This window comes from Sebastes umbrosus, chromosome 15, assembly GCF_015220745.1.
Source record: "Sebastes umbrosus isolate fSebUmb1 chromosome 15, fSebUmb1.pri, whole genome shotgun sequence".
Classification (NCBI taxonomy): domain Eukaryota; kingdom Metazoa; phylum Chordata; class Actinopteri; order Perciformes; family Sebastidae; genus Sebastes; species Sebastes umbrosus.
Window position 1 is genome coordinate 14,930,475 of NC_051283.1, and position 25,846 is coordinate 14,956,320.

Consider the following 25,846-nt stretch of genomic DNA (forward strand, 5'->3'; position numbering starts at 1 on the left):
ACAGTTTTGAGAGGCAACATGTTCACATTACTTTAAATAAGGTATCAAAAAAAGTATTGTTTTGCAATATATAACTTCAAGCTGTCAAATGACATCCTGCCTTATCAGCTTGCATTAAAAATGATCACTTTCAAACTAACTTTGACTTTTAAATTGGGTGGAACAAGTAATGAGAATTATAGGTGCAACCATGAGGCTAAATGAAACTCATTCCTCTCTATAGTCTGCTTTTTCACAGCACAGAGTGGTCCCAGTAGGAGAAACACAGGTGTTACTAATAACAATAACGATGACTCTGTGTAGTCAAGCATCTTCTGTGAAACACACCTACTGTATTGGTGTGGTGGCAGTAATCTAAGAAATATATTAAAACATGGGCAAATAAAAACCAAAACTATCTGCATGGCTAAACATCACAACAGGTAAGTGAGAAAATGTGTAATTTGGGTGCACTGACCCTTCAAATTAGGGCAGAGTGATATGAAGACAATCAAATATCACAGTATGTTTGACCACGTACCTAGATATCGATATTGTGACGACCATCGGTGCTTTCACAAAATATTTACACCATGAAATGTTTGATAATCATCAGTAATGTGGATATTATGACTAAAGGCAAATAATAGAACAGCTTGAACAGTCTGGTAAGTTCAGAAAATGACAGCACTTTACTGTAATACGACCTTTAAAACCAGGAAAAGACAACACTTATATATTACGATACAAAAAAATCTGAGACGATATCTAGTCTCATATCACAATATCGATATAATATTGATAATATGCCCAGCCCTACTTCAAATCAAAATCAACCCCTTTTCACAGCAGACATCTTGACTGGTTCCAGTAGGAGAAACATTGTTTAGACTTTTTTTCCAACATTTTTCAAACTTTTTTTTCAGACATTTTTCAGAATCTTTTTTTCCAGCATTTTTCAGACTTTTTTTTCCAGACATTTTTCAGACTTTTATTTATTTTTTACCTTTTTCAGACATTATTTAGACTTTTGTTTTCCAACATTTTTCAGACTTTTTTTTTTGGGACATTTCAGACATTTTTCAGAGTCTTTTTTTCAAACTTCTTTTTTTCAGACATTTTTTTTTTTTTTTTTTTTTACCTTTTTCAGACATTGTTTAGACTTTTTCCAACATTTTTTTAGACTTTTTTCAGACTTTTTTTTTCCCAACAGTTTCCAAACTTTTTTTTCAGATTTTTTTCCCCAACATTTTTCAAACCGTTTTTTTCAGGCATTTGAATAAAGCAGTCATCGTTAATGTGATTAGTGACACCTGTGTATTTTTTTCCTTCTATGACAACGTCAAAATATCTGCTGTAAAAAAAAGGCCTATTGTGCAAACAATTTCAATTATGAATCGTACAGTGATTCAATCTGAACACAGAAAAGTCACAACAAGAAAACTTTTTTTTAAACATTTTTATTAATTAACGCAACTTACAGTCAAGCCAAAGAGTGAACTATATTAAGTGATACGTATTCACATTATGTCCTAACAGGGTTTACAGCATATCTTGTGTTCTGTAAGCATAAATTGTTAACAAAAATAAGGAAATGTAAAATAGAAATCAAAAAGCTTACACCTTTTACAACAACAAGAAACGAGGAGCTTAGCAGTGGATGTGAACAAATTAAAATCAGCAACATAAAGACCCTCACCAGAACAGGAATGACAGCAAATTCAGTTTTGGCATGTCGTGGTTTAAATAAGGGAGAAGAGAGAGAGAGAGAAAGAAGAAAATAAACAACAACTCAAAACTGAGTTTAAAAATGACATAAATGAAGGGAGGTTTGAATTCACACAGCTGTGCAGGGCTGCCTTTGCCAAGAGACTTTGGTCACTTTGCTTCTCCATCATGGCTTAACAATGAAAAAAAAAGCACAATGTATAAAATAAAAAAATGGCCAAAGAGGGAAAAAAAAAAACATCAAGAAAACTGGAGTGTCCTGGAATCAGTTCTATGTATGAATGAATAGGGGAATATATTTTATATATTTTTTTGAAGAAACTACAGATGATTGTCTGTTTTCCTTTAAATGAGTCGACTACAACTCCAGGACAGCCCCTACATTCATAGGAGGTAGATAACACGGCAACGACGGCGACGTGAACTCTTCAAGAAACGTGTCTGAACGGGAATCGAGCTCTCTGTCAAGTCTGTGAAATTGTAGTGCATAATTTGTTCAACTTTTAAGGCCAAATAGGAAACCTCACGTGTAGATCTAAGGCTATTTTAAGACAAAGGTGCAGGAGGGGGAGGGGACGGGGACAGGGACACAGTAAGCAGATACAGCCCTTTCACGACAATACCTGAGTCAACAGTCGTGTCATACCACAGAGCTTCGTCAACTAAACCCGATATTTCTTTTTTTGGCTACACAGACACAGAGAATATGCAAAAAAACAAAAAAAGACAGAAATATTCCGATGAGATTTGCGCAGAAATTGCATAAATGACACATTATCATTTGGCCACAAGGTGTAACGTACTCCTTTGTTACGACATAACTATCAGATTTACCGGTTGTGGCGTGTGCACAGCCTGAAGTGACATTCAAACCTCCCAAAAAAGGGGAAAATTAAAAATTTTATTGGACAATATGAAGTACACTACAGAAAAAAAAGTCAATGCAGCATATATCAGGCTTATGAGGTACTTCATGAATATATATAGATATATCAACCTTTTTAGAAAAGCTCTTCAAAGTCATATTATTCCTTATAATTCCTATTGATAGCATAAAATACCTCGTCAGTTATTTCTTTTTTACTTTCTGCCCAACCTCAAGTGGGCGATTTTCTTTTTGAGACTGCTTTTGAAAGTGCAAAACACAAATACTGATCGTTCTATGCAGCATCTACACGTAAGGTTGCATGATAATTAAAAATGGAAATTATTTTGTATATGTGGCGCAGCAGATCTTTGTCATGTTGAAAAGGACTCACAAACCCAATGTTGGGGCAGGTGGAGAAGAGAGAGATCCGACAAAAGGCACACATAAAAACGACTACAAACACGCTGGATGTTTTCAGTTTAGACTAAATTACAACAATCTGTAGTTAACTGCCACACAGCCTCATCATTATGTACCTTTCGTTGACGTTTTACAATGTTCTGCTACACTGTAAAGTATGTTCAAATGTGTATATTCCCTTTGTAAGTTGTCGCATGCAAAAACTACATCTTATACCCTTAACAAAAATGGCTGGCTAATCGTAGGAGAAGCGGAGATGAACTGAGTAGGAGATGGGGACATCCGCCCCAATTTTATTGCAGTACTGGGTTAACACGGCAGAGAAATGTAGGCATTTGATCACATGGAGTGGCTCTATCCATTATGAAACCATAATATTTTAACATTCTGGTAAAACCGAAACAGAAAAAAGCTGGTTCCAAATATTGAGACAAATTATTCTGCAAACTATAGTCCTGTTAACTAAAAGTCAAAAATGTTTATTGAGCGTTGCCTTGACCTGCGTAAACAGGACAGACTGGTGTAAAGACAAACTAATTACCAACAATCCACAGCCCACACACCGACATTATTGCTGTACATACATCTTTCCAACAAACTTTCACCGCCACTACAAACATTCCTCAATCTCGCCAACATTTTGCTGGAATAGCAACACATCGTCGGCATAGTGAATAACAATTACTTTATGATGGCACATTTGTCGACAATGATCCATGATTACTTCATCATGAGTCCTACGTTGTGCTGGGTTGTTTTTGTTGCTATCTTTTTGAAAAATGAAGGACTCGCGTGAAACAATGACTCCCAATTATAAAAATTTGGTCCCCTAAAATGTAACCAACTAAAGCAACCAACCAGTCCTACATGATAACTTGGTTTTCCATTTATTAAGGTTCAAGAAAAGAGCAGTGCTCTCACACGATATTGGCTTGTATTGGTTTGGTCACAACAATTTTTTGATTTTTGTTACCATTATTATAAATGAGGGCTAATATTAGCTAGCACCTGACACTGCTCTGAGGTAGTTTTTTTCCAAGTTTCTAAATAAAAAGCCAAGTCATTCTGAAGACTAGAAATGCTTTGAAAATACAAAAATACCCACATGAGTCTTGCATGATTGGATACATATAGATCAGCTGGATGGCATTGGTTTGGATTAGTGACGCTTGGTAACAGTTCTAAGGTCAGATTTACTAAGGCCCCAAGCCTAACCCCAAATGTCCACCAGACGCAGCTACAACGCATTCTGGACCTGTCGCGGTTGCCACAGATTATCGGTTCCCATTCTCACTTGTGCCGGACTTTCTGCTATTCTATCCTAAAGCGTTGGCCGTCTCTGAAGCTTGAAATTCACTCATGAATGTACGTACATGCCTATATTTATTGACAATTGTCAGGAATTGACAACTTACAGATACAAAGTAAGGATAAGACGGCAATATGTGTTCGGTAATCTAAGTATTTGTTACCACAATGAAATCATAAATGAGCTGCAAATTTATTTTCAATATGTTACTAACACACGAACAACAGTCTACAACCATTGCTAATCTGTGCTTTAGCGTGGCTAAAAATGTTGACTGAACAACAATGGAAATGTGGCTGCTGAAGGATTGCTTGAACCCAATCTCGAAACCCATTGGCTTCCAGTCTGACGACAGATAAACCTCTGGGGGCAAGTGGTTGTATTTCTGAAGTTCTGGTGTAGCAAGCGGATATGCATACCAAGACTTCCTTTTCCGTGTGCTGCTCATTGTTTACAGTCCGATAAGCAACTTGAGATGCGAGACTGGAGTTGAGACGATGTGTACGATGGCATTGTTTCACAAGTAGCCAGCTTACAAGCAAATTTAAACCAATAAAAAGCTAAATCATCATCAGAGGATAGCCGGTGGGTTCAGAGATTGCATTTCGGCCAACGCTTATTTTGCTCTCCACACGGAGTGTTTACCTGCGTTCAACCAAAGTTTGCTCCAACGTGATTGGTCAATACTACTCGGACTACAAACGGAAACCAGAACGCTTCAGATACCAAAATGTTGTCCCGTTGCCTCCAAATTCTACATGCTGAATCTGTTTATACAGATTAGTTTGAAGATGCTTCAAGACACTTCTTAATCGCCTCCAGGGAAAACTGAAACCGGTCTTAGTGACCAGACATGACAACCAAAATGCGACGTGGCTGCATCCAGTGGACATGAGGCGTAATGGTTCTTTCCTCAGGTCGGCCAGTACCCCATTTGAATTTGTGCTCAATAATTCAGACTTGTAGCTTAAAACAATAAAATAGGCCAACTTTAACTACAAAGACCTTGTGGACACCACACCAGTGTCACATGGCTACCGGTAATTGGCATGAGACCGTCTGTAAAGGACAAATTGATGCTTCAGAAAGGTTCATCTAGGAAGAGGAAGAGGAAAATTATGCTTGCTGAAGCCAGCCGAGTGCCCCATAAATCATAAACGGTACTTTTTAAAAATCCGGAAATACATCTGTGTAGCGATACAATCACTTAAAGTGAGGAACACAAGCAACACTCAAACAAAAACCTTCTTTGCTTTCAAGTGGCACTGCGCTAATGAGTTAGTTAGCTGAACTCTGGGGGGATTTTACAGGACAGGAATTATCAGGCCAGAGGGGCTTAAAAGCAAAAGCCGAAAATCTAACAGCAAACAAGATCACACACCAAAGCAACCATCATATATATATATATATACACACACACACACACACACACACACACCGCTCTTATGTTACAGCACCTCACACGAGCATGACGCCAGAAACAGAAAAGATGACTGCAACAGTGTGAAACGTTTGTCTCCTAAAAAACTACAGTAGCAAACAACCAGAGAAAGAAAAACTGTAGACTTGTATACCTCCTGTTAATCATAATGATATCAGCTGTGATGTGGGCGATATCTAAAATCAATGAAATATTATAGAAGAGAAAACATAATACTTTCTGCAATTATTAAAACCTATACATAAGAGAAAAAAAAAAAAAAACACCAAAAAGAAAAAGGCTGTACACAAGGAACAAACATGAGTATAAATGTACTGGATGGATAGCCTATACAATATTACAAACCACGCAGGCTCTAAGTACATTCATTGTTATTATTTGGAGCTAGGAAAATAGGTTCTACTCTACAAGAGGTTTCTTTATGTCAGCAATAGTTTCTCTACAAGAGACGGATGAGAGGCAGAGAGGAGAAGCGTTACTATACAGAGGGTCACGGTTTGGAATAAACGGATGTATAGGTTGTTGCTTCATTGGAAGTCAGGCTTTATTTTATTCCAAGACCATTAAAACAAAAAGTAAACAGGCTGATCGTTACACTTAGAGGAATTTTTTATCTCAGCCTCTTTCAACCCTACATTTAAAACATACTGGTATAGAGAAAATAAAATTAACTGATCAATTAAATTAGCTTATGATGATATGCCATTTAGTAGGGCTGCACAATTAATCAAATATTAAAATCACGATTTGGGCTTCCCACAATTAAATGAACATGATCGACTGCGATATTGACCTTTAAACGTGAGCTTCGCTCAGAAAACTGCTGCACATCTAACAGACAGCCACCAGGGGGTGATCGAGATGTGTTGGCTTCACTTTTGGGGAGCTTTCATGCCGCTGCAAGCGCACCCTACTCTGCAGTCCAGAGTAGAAGAGCATATATACTCTATATTACAACGAAAATGCGCTGAATTCTGGTGAAGAAGAGCCTTATTTCAACTCTTATTTTGATGCAAAGATTTGTACATTAGCAGGAATGCAGCACAACATGAAAGTGAAAGCCTGTTTATTTAAATATGACAATGCAATAAAAAATGTTTTGTCCCTAAAATCCATGAATCGTGATAAATAACTGATCCCAATATTAATACAAAATAATTGTGGTTATCATTTTGGCCATAATCGTGCAGCCCTATCATTTAGTTTACAAACCAGCCATTTCTACAACCTGCGTTGTCCTAGCTTTGGACACTCGGAAAGATACGGAAAACAGCCCAAGTGAGGTGAAGTAATGTCATTAGGGTTACCACTGCAGGTGTTTTTTTAATGTCTAACTGACCAAGCACCTCAATGGGCACCATTAAACTTGGAAAGTAGCGCCACATTCTTCCAGGCTGGTGTAACATTTGTTTGTTCCATACACAGTCTTGATTTAGCTCATGATGATCAAGCAGATTTACGTAAAAAGGAAAAGCCTCTTCTGAATCTTGATATGTATAGTTTTGTGGTGTCTGACACATAAAGAGGCCTTACTTTATGCAGTCTTGAACGAGGACAACCTTCCTACACCTTCGTACAAACAGCACTTTGGCATCCACACCTCTACAGAAATCTTATTGTCCATATTTTTATCAACACCTGTCAGTTTGTTTTGCATAAAGCACCTTTCTCCCACATCGCTGTACAAAGGCAACCCTCCCACGCGACTAAATTTCACTCTTTTGTTAACATTTAAAAAGGCATATTTCTCAAAAGACGACAAGCTGAATGCTGGTTAGCTAGGTAGAACCCCTCTTGATCAGCAGGCGTGGCTTTCTGAATGGCAAGCGCGCACACTGAGGCTCTCAAGCCTGTTGACCGTGCCCTCTTGAAAAGCCACCGACGCCAACTGCTGCTTTCTAAATTAAAAGGCTGCCGAGCTGCCGCCTGATAAATACTCTTAATGCTGCAACAGCTACAAAAAGTCCGTTCTTGTTTAGTGCAAAAAACAACATTGTCAAATGTTTTGAGTTTTTATCTCCAGGAAAAAAAGCAATGCTGTTCCGATCTGCTATTTTAAGGTGCTGGTATAGGTAATGTAAAATACGAGAAGGAGCAGTAACAACAAGTACAAAGCCATCTCTCAACAAGAAAAACTTGATGCTCTGAATTTCAACACACTTATCATTTAGGACACTTTCCCCACTTTCCACACAATATGACATTCACATTTCCAACTGGGCTCCACCGCCATCAGGCTTCCGTAAAACACAAAGCAAGATCACACTTGTACTTGAAAGATTTCAATGCATGATGGCATTTCATTACAAATTACACATAATGTTCATAATGAAATATAACTGATCAAAAGGCCTTCCTGAATCACATACCTAACAGGCATATTTCCACTAGACTTTATATAAAGATGGACGACATGACAGCTCTCCAAAAGTGAAGCTAAAACATCTTGATCACCCCCTGGTGGTTGGCTGCAGTATAGATCATAAGCCCCGCCCCCTCCATGTTAGCGGATGGGATATGGGCCAAACTAAAAAAGTCAAAGTACACGTCAAATACATTTTTCCCCAAAGATGGTTTCTGTAATTTTAGGTAATTCTTATCACACTGATGTATGTTCATTTTTCTGATAATTTTGATTTAATTAGTTATTTGATGGTATAAAAAAGGGGGTGAGACGTCATGATTGACAGCTGTGAGTCTCTGGGAGTAAGTGGAGACGCGTCGTCCATCTTTATATACAGTCTATGATTTCCACATGGATAGAGGTTGTTCTCTTAGTATTATTTTTTTTAGTTTGCAAGCAACTTTTAACAGTCTGACTAACAGCACCACTAGGGTACATTTACAATTTCTCCAACTCAAGGATACGAAATGATCATAGCTGACATGGGCTTTGCATTTGTTGTTGTACTAATCAGCTGGAAAAATCAAGGTGTCCAAACAAAGTCTGTCATTTCACTGGTGCATAGAATAAAAAGGAAAGAAAGAAGGGAAAAGCTGTGTGTGAATACAAACACACACTTCAAGAATTTGGTCGTACAGCTCAACGCTCAAAACCCCTAAAAAGAAAAAGAAAAACAACCACATTCTCTCTTATCTGTTTGAGTAAAGTATGAATTAAAATATCACATAAACTGAGAAAGCGTGTTCACCACCGTCATGCACACCAAGCGTTTTAAAACCTCTACCGTCAATGCAAGACTCAAACAATGCCAATTAGATAGATAGCAGGGGTAATTATACAGAAATGGCCAGCAGTGTGATGTTACCATAACACTTTAAACAGGTAACAAGAGGTAGAACACACGGCCATTTCCATACAATTACACCAGTGTCACGCAATATGTCCGAGCCTCCCGCTTCGATCCGAGGAACACCCATCTATAGAAGTCACACCGACGTCCTGCTATCAAAAGTGCATCCAAATTTACATGTTGTGAGACCAGCACCGATAAGAACAATATTGACATCATAACAGTAAATATCAAGTACATGATTTTTCAGAATGCCCCACAAACACAGTCAGTCGGATTTCTAGTTGCTTTACAGGTAACGAGTAAAAAGGGTAAAACACAGAGAGGTCGTTCAAGGGGAGAGAAAAGACCCTAAAAACGATGATTTTTTTAGCATAAAAAGCCTCGTTGACCAGTCCAGTGAGGATTTTAAGGTGGTTTACAGTGAAAACTTCTAGCACCTAGAATCAAGATGTCCTCTTTTTTTGTGCTTCCGTGTCTTTTTTGAATATCAATCATGTAAAAGTTTTGTAATCTTGTTTGGCTAAGAAAGACGTGAAGTGTGTGTTTTACAAAGGATACATCAAATTTTTCAGGCTATAAAATCTACAATGTTACAAATGACCACAAATGCTTCATCCCGTTTAGAAAGGCATGAAGATGCTGATAAGCACTAAGAAACGCTACTAAATGCAACATGCTAAAAAAACAACAATAAACAAAAAGAAAAAAAAAAAAAAAAAAAGCCCTGATTATATCTACCTCTATAAATGAACCCAAATTCATGTGAGATACCCCCACTGCTAAATCTCTTGGTTAAAAATGATGCATAGTTAGAAAATATAGACTACTCACCTCCAATCAAGACTACGAGAACATTCGCCAGCTTAAACTTAGTAGTACAACGTAGGTGGGGATGTTAGGAAATGTCTAGAATTATTAGTAAGACTTGTAACAGTCTCAGAAGGCAAAGAGAATATTTAAAATCTGTATACAAATAGACAGTGTTAATTTAGACTACATGTGGGCCAGTCGTTTAAAAAAAAAAAATCTCTATAATATTTTCAGCAGCCTCAACTGAAAGCTTATTCAAAATATACCTTATTACCAACATTACTATATAGTAGAAAGACTCACAAAAAGTCATTTGCATAAAACCCAAGCTTTTGTGCGACGACTGCTCCCAATTCACGGAGCAAACACTAGTTGTTGTTGTTTTTTTTTTTAAGGGAATTTCAAATCTAAAATGTTGCAGCTTTCACTCTACTGTACCGAATGCCTGGATATCGAGACGTCACACAAATATCCCGCTCTGACAAAAAGACTCTGCAGAAAACACTATCCTGCCGCTATATACATTAAAACATAGGGGTTAATGTGTAAAAAGGAAGAAATAAACATTATCACAAATGCCTAAAACATGAGTCAGCTACATGCATATTCATTACAAAACTGATTGAAATTAAATTAGACTATAAAAACAGAAGGGAACAAAAAAAAAAAAAAAAAAAAAAGGGTTTCATGGAGTTCCCCTCTATGTTGATTCCTAAATCATGTGTCTCGTATTAACACGGCTCAGACTACATTAAAAAGGTGTCTTTGTTGGGAACCGGTCCCAATCCGCTATGTCTCGGGCATGGGAACGGGGGATTACTGGAGATTCAGTTCAGACAAGAGAAGGGTACAATTGCTGTTCTTTCAATCTCTATCTGAACACTAAAAGCCCTCATCTAGAATAATCTAAGTGTTGGTTCAAGGGTTGATAACAAATCCGATGCAAAGAAACCTTTTAGTAAATTGTCACCAGATTTGGCATAAAATGGTCATCAGTGTCAATCGAGGACAAATACTGAAGAACCCAGCAGGTGTGGGCCTAATAGTTCATAGCTTTACACAGAAATGACAACAGAAAGGTGGTCTCGAATGGCACTTTTCATCACATAGTGCCCCCTCTATGTGAATAATCACACACAACCCTCAATATATTAAGTACTTTTGTCCTGATTGAAGTACCCATTCTGGTCAGTGCACTTTGCTTTGATTGGCTGATAAATAACGTTTGTCAGAGGAGCAAATCTTTAGGCATATCATAAACAGTGAACAGCCCCTCTTTATCTTATCTTTAGGTGAATTTGATCCTTCTCCCTTCAAGCACCAATACCCTAACGACCAATAGAGACAGGAGAAGGAGGGTAAACGGCTTCTTCTAAATTAGAAATCATCCCGATGTGTAATGATACTGCCCACTAGTTTAGAAATGTCTTCTATCAGTGTACAAACTTTTCCTTTCATACTTTTGCAACATGTTCCCCTACAACAAATACAAACACACACTAATGTACAACATGTAAGTAAATCCTCTTGCAGCGCAAACCCCAAGAAAGAGGGATTCTTTCGCATCTTACAGTCTAATAGCTGGCTTGATTTGGGTGGGTCAGGGGGGCTGAAGTACAATTGTAGACGTGTAGGTAACTGACAGGTCTGTTAGGTAGGGAGATCACTATGTGAAACCACTGTGACGCTATCTACAGCTGACCGTAGTGTGTTCCATCAGTGGGGTCTCACCCACCCCAACCTGGGGTTGTGTTGCTCTCAGGCAAAGTACATGGTGCGCAGGGTGTCCTGGTGGATCTGCACGGCCTTGGCCAAGGCCTGTTGGTCGCGCCCGTTGCTCTGGCCTGATGTGTGACTGCCCTCAGCACTGAAACAGCAAAAATAAAAAATACAGAAGTTTAAGAACAGTTTAGGTTTCTAATGAACATTTCAGTAGGTTTGATTTACTAGAATACATGTACTCAAAACTGTTCAAAACGTGTGGCAAATGCAGGGGCTGGGCAATATGGCCAAAATCTTCTATCTTGATATAAGTCATTTAATATCTCCATAACGATATATGGCACGATATATTGCATGTTTTCTGATTATTCAATAAATTAACAGTTTATATGAAATAACCACATGGTAAAGCCTACTTTGTATACTCCTGCATGAATTAAATACTTGACAAATAACAAGTACCTTTAAATCAATGAATAAAACAAAAAAAGCTAAAATAAATACATTTAAAAATGAATACTTAAATAAATAAAAAGGGAAAATTAAACACAACAGTAAATAAATAAGGGAATTAATACAAAGATAAATATATAAAGAAGCAAATTAAAACAGAAATATCAATTTATGTCACATTTTATCAATTAATTAATGGCTACATTTATTTTTAATATTATTTTTGCTACATTTAATGCCATTTATTTATTTAGAGTATTTTTTCATTTATTTAATCAGATTGACACAATGGTTTGATTTAACTACACTAGGGTATTCCCATAAGCAGAAAGAAATTTGAGTTAGCATGTGCCTGTAATTATCAATTTAGACAACATAATTGTGTATCACAATATGTCGATATATGATTTAATCACGATACAATTCCATTGAAGGATGATAAATTATCATTTTGAATTATCGGCCAGTCTTTAGCTCCATTCTTTTCCTTTTCCAGTCCTTACCTGTCATGCTCTTTGTCCACCAAGTGATATCGAGCCCGGAAAGCCACCAAATGGGCGTAGTAAGCTGGTGCTGGGATGGAAACTGACCGGGTGCAGCGCACGTAGGTGTGGCAAAGCTGATAGGTGAGGACCTGCAGTTCATCTGAAGAGAAGTGGTTGTCGTCCCAGAGCACGTGGTAATGAGACGGCCTGCTGGTACCCTGCAAGGAACATGACCATGGAAGACAGGTGAGCTTTTGTGTCCACGAGGGGAAACACTGTGTACACCATCAACAGTCTTATTGTGTTATTGGCTAATTTGGCTGATGATCCATTTATTTTTCATCCCTAAAGTTGAATTCCTTTTTCTAAAACACTTCACAGGCACAGTTTAACTTCTTAGTTTAATAACAGTTAATCTTCAGATCTTACCTGAATGCCAGCGTGACTGCAAAGGTAGAAGTCAAATTCTGATGGGTGAGTAATTTTGGTGTCCACTGTGGTGCCTGCAGGAATGTTGCCACTCTTCCCGACCTGTACAAATGCAACAGTGAGTTAAGATGGTTCCCTTACACATAAGAATGTTGATCTACGCACAACAGTCAATTTCCAGATATGGGAATGCCATTTCCAAGTAGGGGTTTAAATGCCAGTGTCGTGCTAGTGTCACCAAATCACTGAGGATTACCTAATGTTCCTAATATAGAGACATAGCGTGACAGAGTACACCAACACCTGTGGCAGCTGGCTTGGTGCCATCTGAGCAGGCCAAACATCTTTTTCTACTGCTGAGTCACTTTTAGAAGCAAGTAACAAAAGAAGTTACATCATTTTGGTCTCAAACTTCTGTGCTCTCTTTCGTTTTAGTTAAGTTGGTTACAAAATCCCCACCCCTACCAACAACACAATACTGACCCTCTCGTTTCTGTCCATACAGAACAGTCTCGTGTGGTGTCTCTTCTGCACGACCACGAAGGTGATGCCAGGCTGGTAGTCCTTCTCTAGTTTGATGCAGGCTTCCCGGATCGCCAGCAGCTCGTGTTGAAGGACCTGCATCTCAAAAGGTATTAAAGATTAACAGATGACAAGTTGCACAAATGATGAGAAAATCTGCCAAATGAAAAATGTGCAAAATTTTACACTGACACAAACACGAGAATGAACTAAGCTCTGTTAAACACTAGTGCCTAAACAGACTTGTCTATATGTTCTGATGTACTGCATCATCCCTGATATGTGTATCACCTGGTTGAACTGGCCCTCAGAGATACCGTCGCGGTAGTAGATGATTCTGGTGGGCTTGAATCGGGTGGACTTGTAGAACTGGATGAGCAGCTCCCTCACCATGGTGGCCAGGTCCTGGATGATGTCCTGACGGTGCTGCTGCACCCGTACTGTGGCACAGTATCTGCTGGGATGGGCATCCATGCTACCAACGACCTGAAAAGGAAACATCGTTTAGTATCAAATGAAAGGATTGACTTATGTGATGGCTGGGAGCAGCTGAGGCTCCGCTGTACAATAAATGTCCCCGCCATAAAAACACCAAAAAAAAGGAGTTGAAAGAAGATTAAGAGCTGCAGAGAGTTTGGCACTTGCATTACATCCCATTTATCTCTGTGATGTGTGATGCGGTGTTACTTACAGCAGCGATAGAAGGCTTTTTTCCATCTCCTGCAGGCGGATGAGTCACATCTGCACCAAGGAAGATCACAGGCTGCTGGAAGACCAACGGCCTGGAACAACAATGCAGACAGGTGAAAAACAGCACACACACACAAAAGATATTTTTCACAATTTGGATAAGAGTTGATAAGGTGTCACATTTCAAAGATATACACGTTGATTTGTTTCAGGATTTCATCATTAGTATCTTCACTAACCGGCCCTGCGGCAGGAGGATGTTATTGACGCCGCCCAGCTTGACGTTGATCTTCAGACAGAGGTTGGAGAGCGTCTGAGGTGTCGTCTTTTGAACATTCTTCACCTGCACACACTGCGTGGCCATGCCGAGTACCGTGTCCCCAACACGCTTCACCTCAGCTGCAACACACATCAGGACAAGGAGGTTAAGGAGGCACAATATCAGTTAATTAAACATGATCTTATAATACTGATATTTTGACTTCCTGCTCCGGTGCATCACATTAAGACCAATCACAGCCATTTGGGGCTGGATGGTTTAGTCCACCACACTGGCAACCTTAGGTGTGTTTTCTATTTAAGGGTAAATCCTTTAGGATGGGATTACTGATGTTTAAATGACAGTGAGTGAGTTGGGAAGCAAAACTTTATTTGGTCTGTATATCCTTGTGGTTATTCCCTAAAGCAGAAATAGAAGCAGTAAAACTTGCTCAGCAGGCATGTTTAGATGCACCAGAGTTTCAAATAAAACTCACTCTAATCACATAAATCTTAACAGTTTTAGAAAAGTGTTTGCTTTAAGCAATGCCGCGCCACTGGAGTTTGTGATGTCAGTTAGCAGGACACTTCTGTTTTAACAACTAAAACTGTCCAACCTTAATTGCATGCTGTCATGCCATTATTATTAAGTCAAATAGCATTAATAGTTGGCTTTAAGAAGACTGATTTCCTGCGACGAAAGTTGTTCTTATCTCCAAAAATTGATAAATACGTGTGATCCTAAACTCTAGCAAAATAATCATCGTCAGTTCGCATCGAGTTGAATATGAGTATTGTTGTAAGTCAGGATTTCACTTAAAATATCAACATCCTGGATGTCTCTTATCTCTGCTGCAGGAATATAAATCATGCAGCACCAAATGACAACAACAAGAACAATAACACAGACTGCGTGACTGGATCCCTCACCGTAGACGGGCGTCTTCCCTGGCAGGATGACGACCACCAGCTGGAGGCCCTGGTAGGTGTATTTTAGGTGTCTGAACATGGGCTCCACGCTGTCCGCTCCCTGGGCGTATTTACAGAAGCAGGGCTGACCCTGGATGGGCATCCCTGCATCCCGAGAGATCTTCCTAAGCTGATCTGTGAATGCTCTGAAACAGATGAGGAACTAGTTTATTTACAGTTCAGTGACGTTTAGGGGATTAGGTTGACAAAAAAAAGTAATGGCAAGTGACAGGCAAATATGAAAGCAAGAACGAGACCAAGAACAGTCATGAAATTCTTAAAACTTGTGTGAAATCTAAAAATTCAACTACTTAAACACATCTTTTAACTTTAAATTAGGAACCCCAATATATCTGAAAAGAAAATCATGAAACCCAGATACAACGGGACCTACAAGATAAAACACCGACATGAAGCTTGAGACATACCCTATATAAGTACACAAATGACGAAATCTAGAAAAGGCATTGCAAATGAATGGCACAGCTGTACATAATCAACATGCACTTTTACGCTCCCGTAAAGCTAAAATACTTCGGTCCTCAGGGGGGCAATACAGACCCAACAGAGGCACAAATCAAGTGTGACAGATTTGTGCCGTTTCTGACTGCGACATTTGAAACTCTAGCTCATGGCTCAATGCATCTTTGTGTTTGTGCACTTCTATAAAAGGTGCATTTCAGGCCCTACATTACGCTTGCAACTTTTTACCACCAGCCCGTTAATCATGAGCTGCCTGCCATCAAACCCAACAAAAGGCACATGTACACAATGATGACATGAAAGACATGCACTCTATGCATGTCACTCACTTGAGCAGGAGTTCAGTGCACTGCCTCTGCGGTGCAAAGCAGGCGATGGCCCACACTTTGATCTCAATGCCGGTGTGGAACTGCTTGTTCCTCATGTCCCATACTCCCTGGATTGGTGTGGCTATTGCTTTGTTCTGCAAAATGTAGAGATAGCAGCCTTATTAGTAATCGTCATTGTACACAAGATGATGTTATTACAATAAAACTTAATGCCAATTAATGAATTGACTTGCAGCTATAGGCTACTACAAACACATCCAACCTACCCTGCCTCCATACAGAATGGAAGGTGCTTGGAGGACGCGGCCATTCACTTCTGTCATCTCGTCCCTCACCAACACTCCAAATTCGCGAACGTAAGGGTCAGTGTTGAAGTTGGCACTTCTCATCTAAAAAAAACAAAAAAAAAAAACACACACAGCAGTTGAATTAAATATGAATGTCATCTAAATTCCTGCAAACTTAACCGAGTTAAGATTCCGGTAAAGATTTTTCTTTAAATGTAGTCATGATATATAAAAGGCAAATGCAATAATTGCATGTTGATAGTTTCTCACAAAAATCATTAATTTAAAAAGCATGAATAAATATCACTAATACTTATTTCAAATTAGCCTTATAACTTTTTAAGCAGAATTCTCAATATGTTTCTGTGGCAGTGTCGGTGTGAATCTACATGCAGTATACAGTATACCGTGTTTACAACACTAGTATTTGGGGCTGCAACTAAAGATTATTTTTATTGTCAGTTAATTTGTTGATTATTTTCTCGATTAATCGATTAGTTGTTTGGGCTATAAAATGTCAGAAAATGGTGAAAAATGTCCATCAGTGTTTCCCAAAGCCTAAGATGAAATCCTCAAATGTCTTGCTTTGTCCACAACTCAAAGATATTCAGTTTACAATCATAGAGGAGTAGAGAAACCAGAAAATATTCATATTTAAGAAGCTGGTATCAGAGGATTTGGCCTTTTTTTTTCTTAAAAAATGACTCAAACCGATTAATCAATTATCGAAATAGTTGGCAATTATTTAGTAGCAGACCACTAAACAATTTTTTCTTGCAGCTCTACCATTATGGCTAAAAAATATGGTAGGTTGCTGTGGTACCAGCCAATTCTGACCGACGTCATGAACCGTCTACTCCAGGAACCAATCAGCAAACACCACTGAGCCTGTGCTTGGCACCAAACTGACAAACTTGGCTACAGGGGCAGAAACTTCTTCTTATCTCACCTAAACACTCAACTAAAGCCTATTTTTTAAGACAAGTCAAGAAACAGGCCACGCAGCCACTGACTCTTGATACATTTTTAAACCACAACCAATTTGTGGTCTTTTCTTTTGCTGCTGAATTTTGTTGACTCCCGAGTCCTGACTGATTATTGGACCACTGCGTACGTGACAGTGACACGACTGCATTCAGTAAACATCTATCTCCCTAGGACTTACCAGTTTACTAATCTCGTCCTGACGGTCTGGTGCCGATCGGGCTGTGGCACGGATCATAGTGGAGGTCTGATTGTCTGTCAGCTTTTTGATGCAGCGCTGTCCTGCCACTATGTTACACACCTAGACAGGACACACACACACACACACACACACGAAACAAAACAGGTTTAGAGGGAATATCAATAGCGAATCGGGAAACCTTTAAAAAAGCCAAATTATTGCAGGAGGTTAGTGGTGCTTACCTCTAGAGGTAGGTAGGTGTGCTTCTGCTCCTGTCCCACCTGGAGACACGGGAGGTGGGGGTATCTCAGGATGAGCTTGTACTTGTCTTTGAAGTACTGTGCTACTGTGCATTCAATAGTTTGGCCGTTCTCCTGCTGCAGGGGGAACCTGAGGGGAAGCACACATCAGAAAATTAAGTTTTGCTGATCAATGGATCACATTTATGGAGATGAGCAAACAAAGAACCAGATGAATAGCAAATTAAACACTCAGTACGTGGGGGAAAATATAGAGTAGTGGAACTTTACACCAGTCTGTCCACATTTGTAGTACATTATAGTATTATAACATCCTATGGACTGCAGATTACTTCAACAACAGAACAATTAACAGTAATATAATGTGAACAAAGATGAGATAGAGGAGCTTTCTTACGTTTGGTGGCTGGCTGGTCTTCTGGTCACGTTGCACACTCTGTACTTCCTCTTCATCTGCCCACAGTGAGTGATCTCCACCTTCAGGCCTGGAAGATGGAATCATGTTGGAATGAAGGATAAGAGAATTTAAAAACATACCCAAAGAAAAAAAAAGCCAATTTTGAATGGCCTGTGACAAAAGACATAACTCCTTACAGGACAAGCGACAAATATTTAAATTGTCCAAGTATTAAAACTCAAGAGACTTTAGAATAAACAATCAATCAATGAACACCGAATCAGGTATAACATTTGAATTATAAATAGATAATAGAAATGGAAACAAATCTTAACATTCCCACTCTTATTATAAATACATTTCACCAAGAAATAACCCAAAATAAAACCTTTAGCATTAATGTCTAAATAAAGACTTCAATAGCCACTACTAAGTGAGTTCGGGAGCTCTACTAACCTTTGATTTCCTTTGTAAATTTCACTCGTTGCGAGTCTGTTAAGGGCTTTTGTTGTTCTTCAATGCTTTTGAAATCCAGGACCTCACACATAAACTCGATTACAGGCTGGGCTTTGTAGAATGCAGTGGCAGAGACTGTAAACAAAACACATTGTGAGATTTCATAGAGACACCTTTTACTTCATACAACTTGTGTACAATCGGCGTGAAAGTTACCGTCGATGTTGAGCATCATTTTCCAAAGGGAGGGCCTGACAGACTGGTGGAAGCCGAACCACACCTCTCTGCCGCCACCGAGGGGGTTCGAACATCCCTCTGAGGGAGTGAAGAAAGAGCGGCCCACCGGCGTATACCTGAAACAAAGAACAGTCAGTCATAAAACCAATTTGTATTTAGTTCTAAAACTTCCGCCGTGGTCATTTGACAACAACAGACATAAGGTTGGCCGAGCTTTTATAAAAATGTTATGACAAATATGTCAGAAACCATAATCGTATAAGGACAATAAACCCTGCATACATGAATCAATGCTCAATAATAATAAAAACCCACCTCATAGAGGGCAAATGTCTCATGACCACATCCAAGGCTTGGACGGTCTCAAAGGGGACGCTGGGTAGCCGCCCTGCTAGTGCCTCGTGCAGCGCTTGCAGGCTAACGCAGGACACCCACTTGATGGAAACTTTGAAGCTCCGGTCTTTGCCTTCACCGGGAATGGTTACCTCAAGCTCCACCTGTGTGGTAGATAGAGAAATAAGAAAGATAGAGGCACTGCTGTGACATTTTTAAGACTGACATTTGATTTTATCATCGCAGGTTGTCCTGAGAAATACGTACTTTGTCTCTGCCTATGGGCAAGGGCATGGCAGTGTAGAGATTCTTCCTCCCGTCGTACACCGGCTTACGATCACCAAAGATTTGTGTTTTAAAGTGCTGGACCATGTGCTCCACTATTTCACTGAGAACATAAATGAAACAAATAAATTACATTCCAACATCTGATCTACCACGTGCCAAGGGATGCGGATTAAGTACACACAACACATATATACATACCGGTTGACCCTCCTGGGACATTTCTCAGGCTTGATGTCGATGTCGTAATGGTAGACCTCCAGTTTGGGGATTTCCATCTCAAAGAAGTTGGCCTGGAGCTTGATTGTCCTGCCCATGGTGCCAAAGTCCGGCCGCGATGGTGGCTTGAACACATATTCTGGCACTGGGGAGGATGGCGGGTCTGAAACAGGGGGGTCAAATGGAGGAAAGTGGCAAATTGCATAGTTAGGATCACGTTATATAGACATCAGAGAGAGAGGCAATTGTCATCCCAGATTTAATTGGCAGAAGTTATTATATTGGAGGTGTAAGTGTTTAGTCTTCTAAAGCAAATTTGTAATTGTGAGGCTCAAAGGGCATTTATTTAGGTGAAGGGCATCATCGATAGACCAAATGACTCAGCAAGCAATTGGGTCAAAACCATATATGACCTATGAATTTTCATTTCAGCTGTATAAGTGCTCTTTTCTAGTGAGACCTTATCATGAAACGTTCCTACATCCTGTTGGACAAACACAGCACTTGCTGGGCAGTCTTGGTCTTTGTTTCCCATTTAATAAAAGAAATATGGCAGCTGTCAAAGTTGTAATTTATCGGTGGAAATTAGTTTTATGAATATCTCTGATGTGACACATGAGCATGCAGTTACAGAATCAAGTCTCTTTTTACATCTGCAACACATACATAGCTTTATTAGCTGTTCTAAAGATTCAGAAATATTAAGAGTCAAGTCCTCATATAACACCACCGCTTAGTTCACTGACTGTTCTGGCTTGCAGATGATTCTTTTAGTATATATTCCAGATTAATGTCTTCTAATGTGACCATTGAGCTTGTGAGGCTTCAATGAGCTATTTGGACCTTCCCAGCTCCAAATCAGAACCAGTCTGTTCAGATGTTTTTTTAGGTGTTGTCCATTCTTTGTATTATCCTGGAGAAGATTCACTAAGCTTTCATCAATGGTAGAGACAGGCTGAACCAAGAAGTTCCATATCTGCAACTTCAGGTATTACAGTGAGACTGGCAGTGTCATCCCCCTCCGTGCCTTATCTTTGTGCTCCAGCTCTGTTCGTTCTAACACCCGTAAAACGTAGTAACATACTGTATGGTGGCTATTATTGAATAACCTTCAGTGTGTAAAAGTGCATTGCCATTCAGAGCACAAGATGAGGTGCATTTAGAGGAAATTGACTATCTGGAATGACATTGTTTTCTTTAGAGTCTCACCTACAGCACTAAATCACGTGTCCCATTTCCTGAACAGTTTCTTTATTCAGTCAGATGGTTAAATCACACTTCAGATGAGTACATACTGTGATGCTTGAAGGATGTAAAAAAGCATGATGTTTCCACTTATACTGGACCAATGCTGGGACCAATTTAAAGGCCCTGACACACCAAGCTGACAGTCGGATGTCGGACAGTTTGGGGCCGTCGGGGAGCGTCCGACGGCCCAGTTTTTTCGGTCGATTCAGCATGTTGAATTGGCGGCAGTGCCCGTCGGTGAGAGAAATAACTCTGATTGGCGGTTCAGCTTAAACTAATCAGTGCACGAGAAGAGAAACGGACGTGAGAAAAGCAAGCAAACGAGTAAAGTCAAGCAGAAAAACACAAAGGGCGCTTCTAATTTTTCATCTTCATCTCATCTGATCATTCCAATACACGGATATTTTCACAACGACATCTGGAATGAAGCTAAGCGGTGAATGAGAGTGGTGTGAAAATGGTCGGCAAAGGCTGCTTTGTTTAATGTATGTGTCATAACAACAGCTTGTATATCCGCCGTCCTCGGTCTTCCGGTGTGGAGAGTTATTTCCTCTCACACAGGCGCAGATCGTCTGTGCTAACTGGCCGTCGGTTGTAGTCGTGGCGGTGTGTTCGGGTGCAACTTGACGGCCAAAACAAAGGCGACATGAGGCGACGCAACAGGCGGCCTTCGTCGCCGCTAGTTCTCCGATGTCAGGTTGGTGTGTCCCCAGCTTAAGGCTTGAAAGCCCAAATGTAGGAAAAACTTACCAGAGCTTGCTGACCCAGAGGAACGGGGTCCCTCTTGCATCTCGGTGGCTACAGAAGACAAAAATAACATGTTATGAATGCTCAAAAATCCACTTGATGTGATAAAACACTGCACTTAAATACATAGGAGAGGTGAAAACATACATTTGAGTCACCTAACACGTGATAGAAATATAGGTTTAGTGCTTAACAAGCTAATATGAACAATTTCTTTGCATAGCAAGTGGCAAGAAGAGGCAAAGTACAGAGTGCTACTCATCTTTACTTGCACATTTCCATTGCTTAATGTCAGTATGTCTCGCTCTCTTATCGTTTTCAGCAACGCCATCGTCCACAATCAAGGGCGACTTTTTCAAAACTCTTATCAATGTGCACACAGAAGGGATCAAGCAAGCTGGCAATCTAACTCTGCTGAAGCCCACCCTTTTTTCCAGGACATAGCCTGATCCTACACACCAATTCATATTTTAGTACACAAATCCCTCCGGCAGCATAGAAAAAAACCCCTCTAAAACTATTACTACATTTAAGAGAAATATAATATAGTCTCATTCTTGTGAAGGGTTCATTGCATGGGAGGAAAAAAGGACAAAATGCAAGTCTCCCTCAAAAATAATCCAAGGCACACTGTAGTGTTTGAACAAAATTAAAATGCCTTTATTTTACATGGCAACAATTGTTTAAAATGACCAACGCGTTGCGACCAACATAGGTCTTCATCAGGGTCACTGTCAGTGATTAAATTGATTTAATTTTGTTCAAACACTACAGTGTGCCTTGGATTATTTTTGAGTGAGACTTGCATTTTGTACTTTTTTTTCCACCCATGCAATGAGCCCTTCACAAGAATGAGCCCAATACACCTGATGGATCCAACGAGCACCTGTATGTGATTACCACAGAGAGCTAGCAGCGCTTCTACTCCATTGTCTTCAAATATAATATAGTGTTGCTATTGTTCGAGATGTCTGATCCTCAGGATGAAAAGCCAATGACAGAGAGGAAACATAACATAGATGCTATTAAGTATTGATATTTTAGTACACAGATCCCTCCAGCAGCATAGAAAACTAACCCTAAAACTATCACTAAATTTAAGAGAAATATCATATAGTGTTGATATTGTTTAAGATGTCTGATCCTCAGGATGAAAAGCCAATGACAGAGAGGAAACCTTATATAGATGCTATAGTATTATACCATAATTAGTCTAATGAGAGTAAACTGTTGTAAGCTACTGTAACTGTACCTAGCCTCAATCAAACTTCATATTCTCTATTCCTAAAACTATTACTACATTTAAGAGAAATATCATATAGTGTTGCTATTCTTTGAGATGTCTGATCCCTCAGGATGAAAAGCCAATGACAGAGAGGAAACCTTACATAGATGCTATTAATTATTGATATTTTAGTACACAGATCCCTCGAGCAGCATAGGAAAAAAAACCTAAAACTATTACTAAATTTAAGAGACATATAATATAGTGTTGCTATTGTTTGAGATGTCTGATCCCTCAGGATGACAAGACAATATTACAGAGAGGAACCCTTATATAGGTGTTATTAATTACTAATATTTTAGTACACAGATCCCTCCAGCAGCATAGAAAACAAACCCTAAAACTATTACTAAATTTAAGAGAAATATAATATAGTGTTGCTATTGTTTGAGATGTCTGATCCCTCAGGATGACAAGACAATATTACAGAGAGGAAACCTTATATAGATGCTATAGTATTATACCATAATTAGTCTAATGAGAGTAAACTTATGTAAGCTACTGTAACTGTACCTAGCCTCAATCAAACTTCATATTCTCTATTCCTAAAACTATTACTAAATTTAAGAGAAATATCATATAGTGTTGCTATTCTTTGAGATGTCTGATCCCTCAGGATGTAAAGCCAATGACAGAGAGGAAACCTTACATAGATGCTATTAATTATTGATATTTTAGTACACAGATCCCTCCAGCAGCATAGGAAAAAAAACCTAAAAACTATTACTAAATTTAAGAGAAATATAATATAGTGTTATTGTTTGAGATGTCTGATCCCTCAGGATGACAAGACATTACAGAGAGGAAACCTTGTATAGATGCTATAGTAATCTAACATAATTAGTCTAATTGTCAGAAATATAATAAAGTGTTGCTATTGTTTGAGATGTCTGATCCTCAGGATGAAAAGCCAATGAAACCTTATATAGATGCTATAGTACTCTAACATAATTAGTCTTAATTGTCAAATGAGAGTAAACTATTATAAGCTACTGTAACTGTACCTAGCTTCAATCAAACTTTCATATCCTCCTGTACCCTTTAAATGTTTACTATCATAAAATCCATCGACGGAAATGTATAAAAACGATCCAACACTACACTAAAAACGACAAAGTGTGGTCCTGTTAGCCAAGCATAGCTCAGATTGGAGATGAGATTAGATAGCATGGTCGGCCTCTAAAACGTTGCTTTATCTCTGTACACTTTGTGTTTAAACAGCACACATAACACATAATGTTCATATTTGTCTGCTACATTAAGGAAAATATATATATATCGGATCCCACTTGGTGTAAATTAGCTCTGGAGGCTAACTAACTAACAACAAGTTCATGGAAAACGAGGTAACCATGGAAGCTAACTTGGCTAACAGCAGCTTCTTGTTGCTAAGCTAAGCTAAGCTACTAAAGCCTCCACTTAGACGACATGTTTCTTCATCAAAAACATCTGAGTGTCTTCATAACTAGTTAGCTAAATAAAACAGGAGTCTAATCTGTGTTAAAGCAAAATGTAAATGTAGTCAACTAGTGTGTTAATGTCATCAGTTAGCCGTTGCTAGTGTTAGCCGTTAGCTGCAGCACTTACCTCCAGCAGAGGAATACATTTTGTGGACTTTCTTTATAGCGTGTTGTTGGTTCGTGGACGTTCAGATGATACTCCACTTTAATTATGGCCAAATCCCACCTAAACTCATGCGTTGATCGATGAAGTATCTACATGTACAAAGAGAGAGAGGATGAAGCTCAGTAAGGAGTATATAAAGATGCTTTAGTTTAGCCAAGTGGTAAATATTTGGAGTCTCTCATCCTCGGCACGGCCCCATCCCCCCAACACACACTCACACTCACTCACTCTCACACTCACACACACACACACGACGGGAGCCGAGCGAGAGAAAAGAAACCATGCAGGGCGAGATGGTTCACTCCCTTCTACTTCCGGCTTTGGTCACTTCCAGGCTGTTAGGCAAAAATTAAATCTTTATATTTGATATTATTATATATTTGCGCCCCCAATCCCTCACTTTTTTTATTTTCTGTTAACTTATTTGTTGATTTAATTTATTATTTCTCTCGTATTTTTGTATAATTATTGTTTTTTTGTTTTGTTATGTCTGTTTGATTTTTTAACTATATTCTTTCTTTTTGTCATTATTATTATTTGTATTTCTTTTCTTGGTTTTGTTTTCGATTTTGTTTCCTGTTTGCAGGTGCCTTTTATTAAACCAGATAATGATCTGACACTGCACTATAACTTTTACTCTTTTGAGTTTTATGCAATTTTAGCTTCTATCCTAGCTTTTATTTTTAGCTTGTTTTCATTTTCTAATCTTTAATGTTTTAATGTTTTTATGTTTTTATAACTGTTTTAATTATTTCTTAATGTTCTTTTGCATTTTGTCGCAATGTTCTTGAATGTTTCTGTAAAGCACTTTGAATTGCCCTGTTGTTGAAATGTGCTATACAAATAAAGCTGCCTTGCCTTACCTTTTGAATGTTGAGGTTGTAAGTCTAATGCAGTGAGGGCCAAAGTGCAAATGTACTACGGAGTATAAGGGCCACATTGAGGAAAAAAACATCTGAGATTTACTGAATAAAGTCAGAATATTACGAGAAAAAAGTTGTAATATTACGAGAATAAAGTCATAACTTTCCGAGAAAAAAAGAAAATAACACATCAAATTACTACTTTATAATATTATGACTTTATTCTCATAATACTACGACTTCTTTTCTCGTAAACCTATGACTTTATTCTCGAAATCTCAGATTT

General features: G+C 38.9%; 1 protein-coding gene across 4 annotated transcripts; it reads right to left on the reverse strand.

The window, feature by feature from the left end:
• Nucleotides 1-9,047: 9,047 nt before the first annotated feature.
• On the reverse strand, nucleotides 9,048-24,950 carry ago2 (argonaute RISC catalytic component 2). 4 transcript variants are annotated; one of them, XM_037795298.1, is made up of 20 exons: nucleotides 24,659-24,950; nucleotides 21,790-21,837; nucleotides 19,774-19,954; nucleotides 19,555-19,675; nucleotides 19,270-19,451; nucleotides 18,934-19,070; nucleotides 18,718-18,852; nucleotides 18,262-18,349; nucleotides 17,847-17,994; nucleotides 17,605-17,724; nucleotides 16,419-16,541; nucleotides 16,153-16,286; nucleotides 15,302-15,486; nucleotides 14,353-14,512; nucleotides 14,115-14,205; nucleotides 13,715-13,909; nucleotides 13,385-13,519; nucleotides 12,902-13,003; nucleotides 12,491-12,690; nucleotides 9,048-11,679 (listed from the first exon to the last, which is right to left on the reverse strand). In XM_037795298.1, the coding sequence occupies exons 1-20, from the start codon at nucleotides 24,675-24,677 to the stop codon at nucleotides 11,571-11,573; spliced, it is 2,613 nt and encodes an 870-aa protein (XP_037651226.1). In that variant the 5' UTR covers nucleotides 24,678-24,950; the 3' UTR covers nucleotides 9,048-11,570. The 4 variants fall into 4 exon arrangements, with proteins under 4 accessions (XP_037651226.1, XP_037651224.1, XP_037651223.1 ...); XM_037795296.1 differs by having other exon boundaries at nucleotides 19,774-19,969; XM_037795295.1 differs by having other exon boundaries at nucleotides 13,385-13,525; nucleotides 19,774-19,969.
• Nucleotides 24,951-25,846: the final 896 nt, after the last annotated feature.

Coding starts and splice junctions, on each gene's coding strand:
- ago2 (XM_037795295.1), bottom strand. Junction 19,970..21,789: donor CTCTGGGTCAGCAAGCTCTG/GTAAGTTTTTCC, acceptor TTCCTCCATTTG/ACCCCCCTGTTTCAGACCCG. Junction 13,526..13,714: donor CTGAGGGCCAGTTCAACCAG/GTGATACACATA, acceptor ATACCTTTTGAG/ATGCAGGTCCTTCAACACGA.